This window comes from Neolamprologus multifasciatus, chromosome 3 (genome assembly GCF_963576455.1).
Source record: "Neolamprologus multifasciatus chromosome 3, fNeoMul1.2, whole genome shotgun sequence".
Taxonomy (NCBI): domain Eukaryota; kingdom Metazoa; phylum Chordata; class Actinopteri; order Cichliformes; family Cichlidae; genus Neolamprologus; species Neolamprologus multifasciatus.
The window spans coordinates 4,049,195-4,065,441 of record NC_140441.1 but is presented as its reverse complement, the minus strand read 5'-3'; the positions used below and the strand labels follow the sequence as shown (position 1 = coordinate 4,065,441).

Below are 16,247 nucleotides of genomic sequence, written 5' to 3'. Positions count from 1 at the left end.
CCAGTACAAATGTAAGAAAGAAGAAGAAGAAGAAGCTCCGCCCCCCACGTGTTTAACATGCAACAAATCAGGAAACTGGCTATTCTTCGTCCTCAGTAAAGAGAGACGCAGAGACGATCAGACTGAGTTCAGACCAAACTAGCAGCTTCCTCTGAGTGAGTCCAGCTACAGGAGAGAAAAGTGGAAAACTCCAACACTGCTGCTTCAAGCTGCTGACGCTCCACACACTGAATGTGAGTTTGAGCAAAAACACGACTCAAAGGAAGTTTCAGTGAAGGTCGTAGAGGAGGGAGGGGAGCCAGGACTGACTGTACTTCCTGTCTGCTGTTTTCAGCTTCACTCACAGACTCAATGGCTTCCAGATCAGAGGAGGATCTCTGCTGTCCGGTCTGTCGGGAGGTCTTCAGAGATCCTGTTCTTCTGTCATGTAGCCACAGCTTCTGTAAAGACTGTCTGAAGAGATGGTGGAGAAAAAAAAGGGAACGTACGTGTCCAGTTTGTAAGGAAATATCAGTGTATGATCCACCTTTAAACCGAGCTTTAAAGAACCTGTGTGAGTCGTTCTTACAGGAGAGAGATCAGAGAGCTTCAGAGGCTCTCTGCAGTCTGCACTCTGAGAAACTCAAACTCTTCTGTCTGGACCATCAGCAGCCAGTGTGTGTCGTCTGCAGAGACTCAGAAAAACACACCAATCACAGATTCAGACCCATCGATGAAGCTGCACAACAACACAAGAAGGAACTTCAGGAAACTCTGGAGCCCTTAAAGAAGAAGTTAAAGGTTTGTGAAGAAGTTCAAGTGAAGTTTGATCAAACAGCAGAACACATTAAGGTCCAGGCCCGACACACAGAGAGGCAGATTAAGGAGCAGTTTAAGAAGCTTCACCAGTTTCTAGCAGAGGAAGAGGAGGCCAGGCTGGCTGCACTGAGGGAGGAAGAGGAGCAGAAGAGTGGGATGATGAAGGAGAAGATGGAGGCTCTGAGCAGAGAGATAGCAGCTCTTTCAGACACAGTCAGAGCCACAGAGGAGGAGCTGAGAGCTGAAGACGTCTCATTCCTGCACAACTACAAGGCTGCAGTGGAAAGAGTCCAGCGCTGCCCCCTGCTGGATGATCCACAGCTGCCCTCAGGAGCTCTGATAGACCAGGCCAAACACCTGGGCAACCTGACCTTCAACATCTGGAACAACATGAAGGACATGGTCTCCTACACTCCTCTCATTCTGGACCCAAACGCTGTTCATCCAAACCTCATCCTGTCTGAAGATCTGACCAGTGTGAGAGCAGGAGGAGAGAGAGAGCAGCTTCCTGATAGTCCAGAGAGGATTGATCGTTACTGCTCTGTCCTGGGCTCTGAGGGCTTTAACTCAGGGACTCACAGCTGGGATGTTGATTTTGGAGACAGTATACGGTGGGGACTGGGTGTGTTAGCAGAGTCTGTGCAGAGGAAGGGACGCATACAGTCTGGATTATGGATAATAGGGTTCCATAAAGGTAAATACTCAGCACTCTCACCATCAGCTGCTCTCACTGCTCTCTCAGTCCAGAAGAAGCTCCAGAGGATCAGAGTGAATCTGGACTGGAACAGAGGAAAGCTGTCGTTCTCTGATCCTGATACTAACACACACATACACACCTTCACACACACTTTCACTCACAGGATGTTTCCATTCATTAGCACTGGTTATGAAGTGAACGTGTGTCCGTTGAAGGTGTCAGTGTCAGTGCAGCAGATGAGTTGAGGATGATGATATTTCTAATGTTGTTTCCTGTCAGTGAATTGAAGCTGTTAAACTGCAGCTGTCCTCCTGCTGCCTCGTTGTTCCAAAGCTCTTTGTTTCTCTTTTAGTTCTCACTGTTTCTTTCTGTTTCTGCTGTCCACCTTTTCACATGGAAAATCATTTCACTGTTTCTCACTGAATGACTCCCCAAACTAGATTTGAAATTCTATCAAGTTTCTAATCATTACAAGTGATTCATGTTTCTATTTGATGTGTGAACTATTAAGCTTTAGTAAGCTATTATTAAGTTCTTATTTCATCATTTATAAAGCATTACTTCTCCTTACTGTTCATTTCTAAATGTTTATTCTTGGTTAATAAAGCCCCATATAACATGTTCATTGTATCATTTTTAACTAAGTGATAAAGTATTTAGATGCACATCTATCTGTCTGTCTTTCTACATTTATCTATATATATATATCTAAAGTGAAGTGTAATTTTGCCTTAAACTGTTTTTATAGTTGACTCAAAAAAGTCTCACATATCCTCACTACAGAAAAATGTCACAAAGCACAAAGAGATGCAAAACATTCAAATATTTTTTTTGCCAGATTGAAACAAAGCCCACCTGAGGTTTGCAGGAGAAGAGTCTGAGTTTGTAGGAGGAGTTTAAGAGCGAAGGATGCACTGAGCCTCAGGATAGCCCAGCTTAAAGATAAAATATGAATAATGTTATAACGAAACAATATTTCACAAATAAGTTTTAACACCATGAACAAATTGTCCATCATGGCTGATAATGCAAGAGTTTGTAATGTCTTTAGTTGATTCCACTTTCCTCTGGTTTGTAGTCTGTTAGCTTTAGTCAGACAAGACAGCATCCAGTCAGCTTCAGTTTCAAAATGCTCCTGAAGTAAAAAAAAAAAAAAAAAGTTCTGCAAAAATAGCCAATAGTTACAAAAAATGTGCTTAAGCCATCAGAAAAAACTGTAATATAACCAGGGAGTGTGCTTGGGCTGATTGCAAAGTGAACTAATTATCTAAAAAAGTTTTCACATGTGACAGTGTGCCAGACAGTTGGCAAAATAGTGTATAGTTGATCATTTGGGAATTGAGTGTAAAGCAGTGAGTTGTGTTTACAGTTCTGCAAAAAGAGTGCTGTGCTGTGGATTGTAGCTACAGGTTTGCAAAGTGTGTGTTACAAAATGGCAAACTGAGTGCAAAGCAGTGTTTGTGCTTTTAGTTTTGCAAACTCAGTGAGTGGTTTTGCTATAAGTATTAATAGTTTTAGAAATTGTGCTTTAAGAATCACAGTTTGGGTTTAAGCATTCAGAAAAAACTGTAACATCACTGCAGATAAGAATCTGAGACGTTGCTTCAGACACCAACTACACTTAAAGAAAACAGTTCTGTGAAAATGAATTCTTGCTGTAGAAAAAGTTCAAAAAAATATTCAATTTAATGTAAGTCAACAGCTTTACTACAGATTAGTTTGGCTTAGTGGCATCCTATTGTTCATGCAATGCCATAAATGTTAAAGTGCAATACTATGTTGTCAGTTCCAAATGTCTTTGGCTTAAACTTTTGTTTGTATTTGTGCAACACGTGAATTAAGAAAGCAAATGTTGTTATGTTTTGAAAAGGGATATCTGATTAAATATGAAGATTTTCTAATGGACTTGTACTTCTTTGCATGAAAAAAGAGAAAAAAACATGGGCTTATTATAATTATTAATATTAATAGATAATTATGTTATGATTGTACTGCTCTAACCCACTTGACATCTAATTAGGCTGCATGTTGCCCCATGAACCAAAATGAGTTTGACACCCCTGATCTACACTATAAAAATCTGCCTGGAACATCAACATCTGTTCTCTGGGAAGCAGGGAAAGCTGTGATGAGGTAAAATAATTTCATTTCATTTTAAAAAGAAAAAACAAAACAAAATATTCAGGGATTAGAAAAAAAACATCAACTCCGTCGAAGAAGCCTTCGTGTCCCACCAGGAACAGGAAATACTGAACAAAATATGTAAAACTAGAATTAAATGAAATTATTAATAAGACAGTGAAGCAATAACGCTGGATTCACCGCTGACAACAGGTGAACTCCAGCAGGAATTGGACAGGCTATAGTGACTGAGGGCATAAGATGCAAGAATGTGGAACATAAAAACAGTCTTTATGCGGATGATGTTTACTTTTTCTCCAAAACTCACAAACCACTCTCTCTGAGGTAATTATATTAATAAACTCTTTTTCAAGATTTTCAGATTATTCAGTAAGCTGGTTATATCTACCCTTCTTCTGATTGATTGCTCGTTTCTTCTTCTTCTTCTACACCACTGCAGTCTAGAAATATAAACCCCCGCGTGTTATCTTAAAGGACCAAGGACAAAGAAGGACTAGATCTGCCTAACTTCTTAGCCAACAGGCTTAAGATGGTTAAAACATACCCTTTCAGATGAGCCCTGGCTAGACGTAGAACAGGCTCTAACAATAACAGATGGATTTTGGAACTACCATTTATCAGCTCAAACATCAAATGACATCAATATCAGCTCCTTCCTGACAGCATGGTGGGAGTTTCTAAAAATAATGAGTCTTCATCAATCCCATGCAAACGTTCACCTATCTGGAACAACCCTGACATATTACAAAACAATAATATGATTAACTTCCCAGATTGGAGTTGTAAAAGAATTAAATACTTGTAACATATATTCTAAGGAACAGACTTTATTCCATCTGACAGACTAGTTATACAGTGTGGGATTAACAAGAATAGATTTTTAGAATATCAACAAATTAAATCTATAGTAAAAAAAACTAGCAAAAAGGAATTTAAGGCTAATGAAGTTAAATAACAAACACCATCACAATTCCTTAATCTTAAAACCCCCAAAATACTGTCTAAAATACACAGGACAGTCTCCAAAATAGATGAATCCATATCTCTTCCTATTGCAAAATGGGAAGCAGATTTATCAGTCAGTTTAGACCAAAGGTTCTGGTCTCAGATATGCAAAAAGCTTTAAATTGATAAGAAATCCCAGTATAAAACCAATACTACGCAAAACACTACATAGAGTGGACTATACAGGTCAGTGGATGTTCAGGGTAGTTTCTAACAACTGCTCACGCTGTGGGAATACACCTAGCAACAAGGTGTATTAGGAGGATACAAATAATTGTCAGGCAAAATGTCCTCAGTTTGATGAAATAATCCCCTCCCATAATACACCTACCGTAGCACAACACTGGCTTCATAGACATTTATCCTTTCTTACTTGAACAAATTGATCTGTTGGAGGCTGGATGAGTCACTTTGGTAATACAACTGATAAACAGATGTCTTGCCCAGAGGTGTGTATATATGTACTTTGACATTGGAGTTGTGTCATTTATTTTTATTGACTATTGCTGCTAATTATTTTGTATTTTGAGTACTACAATTGTAGTTTTTCCTCTTTATGTTTTACGTTATTGTGCTACTGATGTTAATGATGGTAACTCTGTCTTCTTCTGGGCTCACTGGTGGCAGTCAGTGTGCAGTCAGGGTAACGGGCTTCATGTTAGCACCCGGTTTGGTAGTGGAATTATGGATTGAGTGCGATCACTGAGGTGCTCCATACTGTTCTGCATCCTCCATCTGTCTCCTTGTTTCCCAACTTAATCTTTAGCAGGACAGGTTGATTTGTTTTGGATAACAGTACAAATTCAATAGTGCCAACCCCTCTTCTTCAGAACAGCTGTTAGTAAAGCAAGTTTACAATGATTAACTTCAGCCACAAGATGGCAGCAGATGGTCTGAGATCCTTCATCGGAAAGAACAATTCAACTCTCAGGTGTCATCAGAGACAGTCTTCACTTTCAGAGATGAATTCATGCCTGCACTGCCTTGTTGGTCCTACACGTGGCATTAAGAGGTTCTTTTTCTTACAGAGAAAGCAAAGACAAAGAGGAGCCGGGAGGCGTGTAGAGAAAAATATTGGAGCTTTATTTAGTATCAAAGCGGAGCGTGTCGTCCAGCCGAAGGAACGTCTCCGACTGCTTCACATGGAAACGTCAGCAGGAAGTTTGTAATGATGGAGCTCGTTTCATCAGCTTGTTTTACTTCATTTACAGCAGAAGAACTGAAAGTGTGTGGAGGGGAAGGGATTTAAAGGGGCAAAGCGCTGTTTTTAGAGCCTTAAACAAATCACATTTCCAGTCTGAATCCTGTAAACTTCACACGATGATCCAGCATGAACCTGCATTCACAATAACTTCCTGTGTGCTTTAATTCAACGTCTTTTCACCCTGCTGACAGTCTGTTTGTCGCTTCATCGGCACGACGTCATTAAAGCCCAGATTCATTTACTTTAAATGACTTTGGACCTCTGAAAATCTGAGAGCTAAAAGAAGAATTTACGAGGCCCCGTGAGACATTCGTAACTAGCGCTCACAGTTAGAAGATGAAGCTTTGACTTCTTCTTCACGTGATTCATGTATTTCCTGTTTCACGCTCACTCACAAAAAAGTGTTTTGGATGACGCAATCTGCAGATTTCAACCCTGAGTTCAAAATAAACATTTTATCTGTAACTTAACTATTTCATTAATTCATCACAAATATAACCAATCACAGCTCATGCAGGGTTCATTGTGAAGAAGATGCACTAAGTGTAAGTGAACGTTACCAGAGGAGAGATTAGAGTAACCGCTGTGGTTGAAACTAAAGAGCTCCAGCAGAAAAGCTAAAATTGCTTCTTTAAAGTAAATGTTTGTCTTTAAACCGTTTCCAATATTAACACTTATGATATGTGACTGAAAAATCAGCGGAATGAATTAAACGGCTCCTCAGAAATAAATAAATTTGTTCTTTTTGTTTGTTTCACATTTGAAACACTAAGTAACAAGCAGTCGTTAAACAGCGGTTAGCAACAGCACTCGAAATCACATAAATCACTGTGACAAAAATACAAAATTCACAACAAATACACTCAATATGAACTGAAACTAGAACAGGTGTGTTAGACTTTTAATTTGGAAGACATTCTTTTTTTTTTTCACATTAAAAGTCTTCCAGGCTGGGCTGCTCTTGTCAGGCTTCAATGTACAAAAGGTTTAAAATCTGAGGCGTGCTGCATGTAAACATCTGTCTGAACCTTAACTTTGTCCTGTTATTACAATGATTCACAGTATGATGGCTGAGTCTTTCTGAGTAAATGAGCTCAGACTGAAAATCACGAGGGTCCTAAAGACCGAGCGACGGTCTGAGAAAGGAGGCGCGTTCACATGATTTACGATTAATGAGCCGACAGCAGGAAGAACAGCGCTTTGTCCCTTTAAACCGGGGACTGAGAAAAGCAGCGGAGACGAGAGAGAGCAGCTGGACGACCGACAGGAAGAGGATTTAAGACTTCATCTGACAGGAACCAATTATCAATATGTGATGGATCAGCTTCATCGACAGAGACGGGAGTAAACAAACAGACTATGTGCTGCAGAGAGAGAGGGAAGAGTCCAGACTCCACAGGTACAAGTGTGTGTGTGAGAGAGTGTGTTGGGGGTGTGTTTTGAAGGCGATGTGCCCCTCCCTCCCTCCATCGGGCTCAGCATCTCTGGGGTCAAAGATCATCACATGCCCTGCCTGATGCTCTGGATGATCTGGAAGATGGCTGCAACAAACACAAAGGAGGCATTAGCAGCAGGTCACATGACGCAAAAACAGCTCATCCGTAGACACATCAGAGACGCTGACACCTGTTTTCTTAAACACTCTTAAACTGTATTATTGCTCAGCGAATCAAACTTGGAAATTGTGGCACAAACGTTCAAAAAGCAACCACAAACGCCGCAAAGCAACGAGCCACGATCGCTTCCTGCGTCTTACTCCGAGGGCTGGAGGCCTGCCAGCCGCCTGTGTTTGTCACGTAACACTAACTACAGTATTTTAAAGAAGATAAATGTTATGAAACGGAGGTACCAAACAACCGCGTGCAGCAGAGATACGATCGCGTGAGTCGTGTTTGCAGTTTGACGTGTGGACGCGCTTGGAATGATGGCGAGGTGATGTGCTCTGTTGTTGGCTGCAAATGCAGAAGTCTCTGCGTTATCACTCTGCAGCTGCTCGTGTGGTTTCACACGTGTTCCTCACGAGCTCGCAGGAGTCTTAAACAAGAACGCTAACCGTCCAAAGACTCCGAGCGCACGCAGTCATGACTGACGTGTTTATAGCAACGTTTCTGTAAATAAAAGTACAGTTTGTCTTTTCATAAGCTCCTCGAGTCTGTGAGGACTAACTATGAAGCAAAGACGCAGGGACACAGTGTGGTTTAGGAACCTGTCATAAGAACAGGTTTCCACCTTAAATGAGCCTGGGCTCAGAGCTCATTTAAGGTGGAAACCTGTGCTTATTTCACCGTCAGTGTGTCTTCAGGTGTGGATGTTCCTGAGCACACGCAGAATCAGGTCAGTTTCTAATGCAGCGCTGACACCAACATTCACACTGTGCAGCCAAATCCATCAAGTCATGAAATCTCAATGACGTTATGACTAAATATGATGGAATCCACAAACATCTGTAAGAAAGTTTTTACTGTTCAACTAACGCAGCCACCAAAGATTCTGCTTTTTTCAGCAACACGATGCCAAAGCACATTGTTGTAAAAGAGCCCAGCTGCCACTGACCAGCATGAAGACTTGAACGGTCACCCACTGAACTTTATAAAACCCAACATATGAGCAAAGAGCTGCTTGAATCCTAGATAAAGTGAAAAAATGAAACATTGTGGTTTCAAACCACAAGCTTACATCCTAAGATCATGAACACTTAAAGAGTTACGTTAGAAGAACAACGGCCACAGCTCAGTGGGAAACATGCTCCTCTATGTGTCCATCTACCTACAGTTACCTTCTAAGATATGTGCAGATCCACCTACTGACAAACCTACCAAACTATGTTCCCACCTACTTCAGGGCTCGCAAAATTTCAAAATCCCCGGTAGCCCTTCGAGCAGGGACTCTTCACTTTTTGGTAGCCCAAAATAAATTTAAGTAGCCCGAATAAAAAAAGAGAGCAATTTTTTGATTGATGTTTTGTTTCCATTACAATATTATACATTAAAGTATAATATTGTAACGGAAACAAAACATTAATCAAAAATTGTTGAAACACAAATTACAACATTGTATAAAAATTACAATCATCAACTCAAATACTTGGTTCTAATTGAACAGAAATTTCTATGAACTTGTAAGAACTGTGTAGGACATGAATCAGTCTGTGTCAGATCCTGAATCTGAAATTTCCACTGAAGTCACGGGTAAGAGGCAAGTGGAACCAAGATCGAGGCCATTTGCTTTTTGAAGTTTGCAAAGACTGCTAAATTGTGCCAGTGGTAGTTCACTCTTTGCAACATAGTACGCTGTTCTAAACAGATTTTTCAGGATTATTTTTAGTATGTTATTTGCAATTGGTGGCAAACACGTGTTGCAACTTCTTATCTTGTGCGCGTTTTTTATTTTGACAGCGAATGCGCACCTGCGGACCACTTATGTGCAGCCCTGGTTATTTAGCTCGTCATATTGCAGCCACAGAAATTTGTTTGTCCGTGAAACCATAAAGCTGCACTTTCTTTTTGCCTTATAGTCTGATTTGTCATAACTTTTCCGTTTTGTGGTAAGCTTTTCTTTGGCTGTCACTTCTTCACCCTGACCTGTCTTATTTGGCTCAGCAGAACTAAAATATATATCCTGCTGCTTTTACACAGGCACTTACACAACGCTCAGCGATTCTCTGCGCGATCAACCTCTCACATGTTTAAGCTGCGGGAGATTTCACTTGTCATGTTTGCATAGTAAGCTAACAATTGATAAGATGATGTCAGAGGAATTGGTGAGCAAATTATCATCACTCACCAATCAGTGCTGTCGCTCTCTATACACAGTTCGCGCGATTGCAAAGTGAAAGCAAAAAACAAGCGCAAATTCAAACGTGATTTCAATATGTCACATATTCACAGTGGCTCACCGATGCCAATGACATAATTACCCAGCTACATTTCCGAAAGAATGCAAAAGCATTGACATATATTTTTCCTTCCTATGATAGGCCGACGGGCAGGGCAGAGATAGATTTTGGTAGCTCGACTGGAAAAATTGCTAGCCCCGGGACATCGGGCTAGCAGTTTTGCAAGCCCTGTACTTATCCACCTATATACCAACCCATATCTATCTACCATCATACCCTCTACCTGCCTAAAATCATAGGTAACCATCTATATACTCTCTATCTATGCACCTACCTGCCATTATGCCCACCCACCCATTTATCTACCTACTTATTAACTACCTGTGTAATGATCCATATACCTACCTACTGATATATGGCTTAATCCACTTTACCAACTGTCCTGTTTATCTTATCCATAGGCAAGTATTCATATACTTACCTATGGATGTGCCTGCCTACCTACTGAGGTATCAAGACTAGAGACACCCCATTAAATTTGATGATCGGGTGCTTTAATAGAGGACTGTTAATAGCTTTTTATCTTCAGAGGCTTTGATTGTGATCGCAGTTAATCCAAAAAGTAAAGCAAACATGTTTTTCTCTCTCCAGGTTTATTGTCATGTTAACGAAGATGTCTGTTTGCCACAACAGCAGAGTGTTGAGCCTCGTAATACTTTTTATTCACACACACGCTCCTAAATAGATGTAGCAATCTGCACATGTATTTTTAGTCGCAAATGTGAAACTTTCGCAATGTCCAGCACCGCTAGCGTCAACTTCCTGTCCTTAAGAAAAGCCTCTTTATTCCAGTAACTCTGATACTTCCTTTAGTATGAAACAGTCAAGTCTTCTGCTGGTAGAAGCAACATTAATCTGCTTAATGAGCAGGAACATCACGGGAAACCCAAACCGGCTCTATGCCTCAAAGCCACGCCACAAACAGAGATTCTATTGTGACGTACAATTAAAAAACAGGCTGAGAAAAGCAGGAGAGCTAACTCCCATCTATTTAAAGGGACTGTTTTTGACATGTGTTACCAAACGCTAATTAGAGGTGGCAAGTCCTGACTGGCAGCAATAAAAGTGCAATCTGTCACAGGAAGACAAAACTTCTGGGAAAAAATGTGACTCAGAGTTTCAAGAGCTGATAGGGTTCTGCAGAAACACCACGGAGATAAGATCAGCTGAGCGGGAAGCAGAGCCCGTCTGCATCAGCAGCTGTATCAACATCTGTATCACCTGCAGGGGAGAAACTCACCTGATCCACAAACCACAAAGACGAACAGAGCGAGCAGCCACGGGCCCACCGGAGACTTCTCATCGTTTACTGGCCGCTGGAAAACACACAGAGAAACCACGCACCGTTAAAAGCGTCCCGTGGAAGCCTTTTGAGTTTTACTCCTACGTAGAACTTGGCTCTTTTTATTCTGATGATGATGATGATAACACCTCGTGGTGAAAACAGGCGTCTTTGGCGTTTTCACAACACTTCACTTATGATACCTTTACACTGTTTACATTATATGCGACTTTGTTTCACACATTTCACTTGCTTAATCCTGAGATTTAAGCTTGTGCTTCATGAAGCCTCGTTTATGCAGCAGGGTGAGTAAAGTAGAGAAACACGAGGTGAGACAGTTCTAACTAACTGGTTTGTCTACTGCAAGGACAGACGAGCTGAAAAAAATGACATTTTGTGACAGGTGAGATGGGAGCGTTGGCAGTAGGGGTGGGCGATATAAACGATATACGACAGAAACTATATAAATTTGGCCAACGATAGAGATTTTGATTATATCGCTCTATCGCTATAGCGCATATTGATGATGTCATCAAGCTGCGCCTGTTTTGGTCGAAAGCATCGCAGCGGCTAAAACCGTTATCATCTGCAAATTATGGCGACAGTTACAGCAAAGAGATGAAGCACTTTTGAAATATGTGGAAAGCCAAAAACTGCGCTTCCTCCACTTCCGTAACATTGATTCATTAATGCTGAATTCTCTCACAGCTGTTCTGTTCCCATGTTGTTGCAGTATATTAATAACTAACCTCGTATTGTGGATGAATAATCTCAGTTGTTCTCCTGACTGAAGTTTGGCCATGTATAGCATCCTGCTATGTGATTGCATTTGTCCCTGACCACCAGAATCCCTCACGTTAACTTTTATCGAGTGGAAAAAAAAGTTGGCGTTCATCCTCCAGCTTCACTGTGCTAATGTTATGCTAATATAGCTGCGTCGCTAGCAATCACGTAGCACAACATGTTTAGGTGGAAACTAGCGAGTTAACTTCCTGTTAACTTCTAACTCCGTTAAATTTAATAAATTCTGTTTCCATGGATGTTAAACGTAATTGTTACACCTGGTAAAGCAGCAACGCTGATGATTTAATTAAAGATGAACGAATTTAGACCGTTTTTAACTCTTAGTGTTCGTTTGACTTTGGGACCTGAAAAAGATGGAGTTTTGGACCCAGATTCCTCCGCGAAGCTCCTCACTACGGCAGCCGTAATGCTCTGACAATCCATCAAAACATTTTTAACAGATTTCTGCAGCCAAAATCTGTTTGAGGTCAGTAAGCACATCCAGAATTCATACATAAGACACACTCGATTTTTGAGAAAATTAAAGGATTTTAAGTGCCTTACAGTGTGGAAAATACGTTATACAGAAGAAAATAATATATTGCGATATATATCGTTACCGCACGTGCTTCAAATTATATCGCGATGTGGATTTTAGGCCATATCACCCAGCCCTAGTTGGCAGGTCAATGCTAAGAGAAAACCGAAAGTCTCCAACAAACCAAAGACAACCTGAGAAACCGAACTGTAGACAGGACGGGCAAACAGAACGTACGACAGCCGCTGAATATTTCAGCTAACATCCCCGCTGTAATCGTCCCGTTTCCAAGACTTCTGCTAGCAAATGAAAAGATTTCTGTGAACAGTCAGTGTTTACTGTGTCCACCTTAACGTATGGAGGTCATCATTATAGGGCCAAACCCTGGCTGATGAGATCCATTCATGCCTCAGAGCTCCAAGCTCTGACGTTTGATTTATTTTAAACACTAGAACTTTAAAAATGTTTAAATTATGTAACTCTGTTAAAATAAAACCCATCATGTTACCATTTGCAATATGTGGTATAACAGGAAGGCCACTTATACATCAAACCGCCGAAGACGTCACGTTAATACAATAATGAACGCAGCACTGGACATTAATGGCACACGTAGTTGCCTAGTAACGCACACTGTTTACATACATTTTGGCTGCTGTAACATAAGCTAAAGTTAGCTCGATGTGACTGAGCAGCAGGGACCATGTAAAGATGCCAGTATAGCCTCAGCATTGGTTGAGTCACGTGGTGCTGCTTCAATGAAATATTCGTTGTGCCAAAGCAGTGCAAATATCACTAGAACTGTAATAAATGTATATTTAAACCAGATTTTAAGAGGGGTTTTACAGGTATTCAAACATCAAATACTTCTTTGTTCATCAAACAGAAAACACAACAAGTAGTTCTGTTATGTACGGTGTGACACCACCAACTGAATCAAGGCAAACTCTGGTTTTGTCACAGTCGCCCACCACAGACTGTAAATATCCTGAGCTAGCGTGCCTGCTGATGGCACACTAGCTAAATTTCTCTGAATTTAAGCTTCAAAAGCTGGGTGTTTACAGATGTTTACTAAATCACATCTGTGGCTTTGAGTTCCTTGCGGTCTTCACGGTAATGAGAATCGCCTCACAGTAAAAAATGTTAGGCTGACTCTGTGTGTGTCACACTCATAACTGCTCACACACACACAGCTTTGTGTGCCCTCACTCTGTTGTTACACCTGACAGCATTCAGCATCAAACCAGCCACTCTGCACCAGACTCCATTCAGAAAACAGCTCATTTAACGCTGCTCTCTGTCTGCACGGACAGAATCGAGCAGCTGATCTTCATTTAAACGGTCCGAAGCCCTTTGTTAAATTCGGCCTGCGTGTGATTCCCTAACATCACCTCCTTTGACACAAGTTCTGTTTTAAATGTGCGCACTGAGCCGCACGCCTCCGCCCACTCCCTCTGTTTACACCTCATCACACAGAGGGGGTGGACGATTAAAGCCCCCCAAAAAGCCCACAAACACCCAACAGCTTTATGTGTGCGTGCCGATTGAACACCACAAAATAAAACTTTAATATATTAGAATAAAATCGTATTTCTATAAATTACAATCGAGCGGCGCGCTAAAACTCCAGCTTTCCTGAAGGACTCTGGCTCTCTTTAAGCTGACACACTAAGCAGCCACTCACAGCGCGCCAGCAGCGGGACCTCTGTTACTATCCCACCATTTCACTGGTTTTTAACAACAATTACATGCGGCATGATGGCGACTGTGATGGTAACAGAGCTCCGTGGCTAACTTAGCGAGCTAGCTGCTTCCTGGATTCGACTCTAAATAAACCAAACAAACGTATTTAAATGCTCACTTCTACACGAACATCACATCTACAGACCACACGCCGGCCACAGCCCACAGGCTCTAAGTTAACGGGTCAGCCGTTAGCCCTGGTTTCCCTACCGACGTTTTCTGGACGTGTCCCCGCTGTGTGATCGTCTTGCTGTGTCGCTCGTTTGCCACTTTCATCCGCTGCACTGCCGACATGCTTCAGGCTTATTGACCGGTGCGGACCAGGAGGACGGAGGAAGAGGCGGGAACAGCCGGGATCCAGAGGCAGGAGGCGCGCTGGTAGCGGAGGAGAACGTCCCGGAGGAGAGGACAGTCAGCTCGTTCTGTTTCCGTGTTACCGTCAACGGTTTGCTTGATGTTAGCTGAGCGAGCCCTGACCCCGGAACTACTGACCTCGTCACGTGACAGGGAACAGCCAAATGTCTGCATGCTGCCCCCCAGAGGCGGTAACAATCTGTGCATGTCAGAAATTTCACCAGAAATTCAAAAGTAATTATATATTATATTCTTAAAAAACGTAGAAATATTCAAGATAAATGTAATATTATTAAACAATATAATGAAACTGGTTCAGCATCAGGAAGTCATATGAATGTTTGCAGATGATGTTTTGATCTGTTGGGAGAGAAGGGAGCAGGAGGAGGAGAGAGAAGAGGAAATAAGACAGATAACATGTGTGAGAATGAGGCTAGAGGATAAGTGAACGTGCGAGGAGTAAAAGGAGTGACGTAGATGAGGTTCCTGGGGTCAACCATCCAACTGACAGTGTACAAGAGAGGTGAAGAAGAAAGTGCAGGCGGGGTGGGGAGGATGGAAACGAGTGTCAAGGGTGATTATTTACAGAAGCAGCAAGAGTGAAACAGAAGGTTTATAAGATGTTAGTGAGACGTGCTGTGATGTTTGGTTTGAAGACGGTGGCACTGATGAACAGACAGAAGGCCGAGCTGAATGTGTTAAGAACTTCATTGGGAGTGATCGGGATGGAGAGGATGAGAAATTAGGAAGAGCAGTTTGGAGACAAAGTTATAGAAGCAAGGCTGAGATGGTGTGGACATGTGCATCGGATGTTGAAAATGGAACTGCCGAGCAGATAAGATGCACTGTGGCAACTGCTAAAAGGAGGATCCAAAAGAAGAAGAAGAAGAAGAAGAAGGAGAAGAAGAAGAAGAAGAAGAAGAAGGAAATCGCTTTGAAATGATTGGTGATTAAATTCAAGTTTTAGGTAACATGTCTTAAAATGTATTTCTTCTTCTCAAGTTTCAACCTAGACCACCTTAATAATAATAATAATAATAATAATAATAATAATAATAATAATAAGAAGAAGAAGAAGAAGAAGAAGAAGAATATTCTCTTTTATTATTTCTAGTCAGGCTTTTTCAGTGTGAATGAATGGCATTTTCTCTAACAATGTAATGATATGATCCTTTTTGTATTTTAACCTTTAACCGGTAAAATTATTAACGCCTCACACATTTTATTAGATGTGTTCCATACACCACCAACACCATGAACCATCCACTGATGTAAATGGCACTCGGTTCAGAAAACCCTGACCAAAGAAGAATTATAATTAATTAAGAAAACTTGGTATTTGCACAAGATATTAATATCTATCCAAAAGAACTTCACAATCAACGTTTAATAGAGCTGGTCATATCACTGACTTCAACTAGAAGCTTCAAATTATGAGATAAAAGAGAAAAACTGATAAATGAAAAGTGGCAGTGGACGTATCATTAGAAAGCTTTAGGAAATATGTAAAAGGAAGTCAAGTGGTGTCTTCACTGTCTGTTTCAAAATAAGAGACTTCTGTTACACACCAACAACAGTGACACAACTCCAGTGAACTGTTGCTTTCATTATGTGTTTCATAATCTTTAGTTTAATAATTATCAGGTTTATTGTATATTTGATAGTCATATGTAAAAAAAACAAGCAAACAGACAAAATGTTTCCGATGTGAAAGTGCAGCACTAACCTGCTACATTTGACTGTGTTGACGAGGACTCCTGTATGCCTGGACTTCTATATTATGTATTAAAAAACATTACGGTAAAA

General features: G+C 41.1%; 2 protein-coding genes across 2 annotated transcripts; one reads left to right on the top strand and one right to left on the bottom strand.

Moving 5' to 3' along the window:
• Nucleotides 1–80: 80 nt before the first annotated feature.
• On the top strand, nucleotides 81–6,450 carry LOC146521137 (nuclear factor 7, ovary-like). Its single transcript, XM_085154432.1, has 2 exons — nucleotides 81–233; nucleotides 335–6,450. Exon 2 carries the CDS (start codon nucleotides 352–354, stop codon nucleotides 1,738–1,740), a length of 1,389 nt encoding a protein of 462 aa, XP_085010558.1. The 5' UTR covers nucleotides 81–233; nucleotides 335–351; the 3' UTR covers nucleotides 1,741–6,450.
• On the bottom strand, nucleotides 5,705–14,566 carry LOC146521136 (stress-associated endoplasmic reticulum protein 1). The gene is made up of 3 exons (XM_085154598.1): nucleotides 14,298–14,566; nucleotides 10,982–11,057; nucleotides 5,705–7,387 (listed from the first exon to the last, which is right to left on the bottom strand). The coding sequence occupies exons 1-3, from the start codon at nucleotides 14,379–14,381 to the stop codon at nucleotides 7,347–7,349; spliced, it is 201 nt and encodes a 66-aa protein (XP_085010724.1). The 5' UTR covers nucleotides 14,382–14,566; the 3' UTR covers nucleotides 5,705–7,346.
• Between the last annotated feature and the right edge of the window lie 1,681 nt (nucleotides 14,567–16,247).

Coding starts and splice junctions, on each gene's coding strand:
- LOC146521137 (XM_085154432.1), top strand. CDS start 352: ATGGCTTCCAGATCAGAGGAGGATCTCTGCTGTCCGGTCTGTCGGGAG.
- LOC146521136 (XM_085154598.1), bottom strand. CDS start 14,381: ATGTCGGCAGTGCAGCGGATGAAAGTGGCAAACGAGCGACACAGCAAG. Junction 11,058..14,297: donor GACACGTCCAGAAAACGTCG/GTAGGGAAACCA, acceptor TGTGTTTTCCAG/CGGCCAGTAAACGATGAGAA. Junction 7,388..10,981: donor CTTTGTGGTTTGTGGATCAG/GTGAGTTTCTCC, acceptor TGTTTGTTGCAG/CCATCTTCCAGATCATCCAG.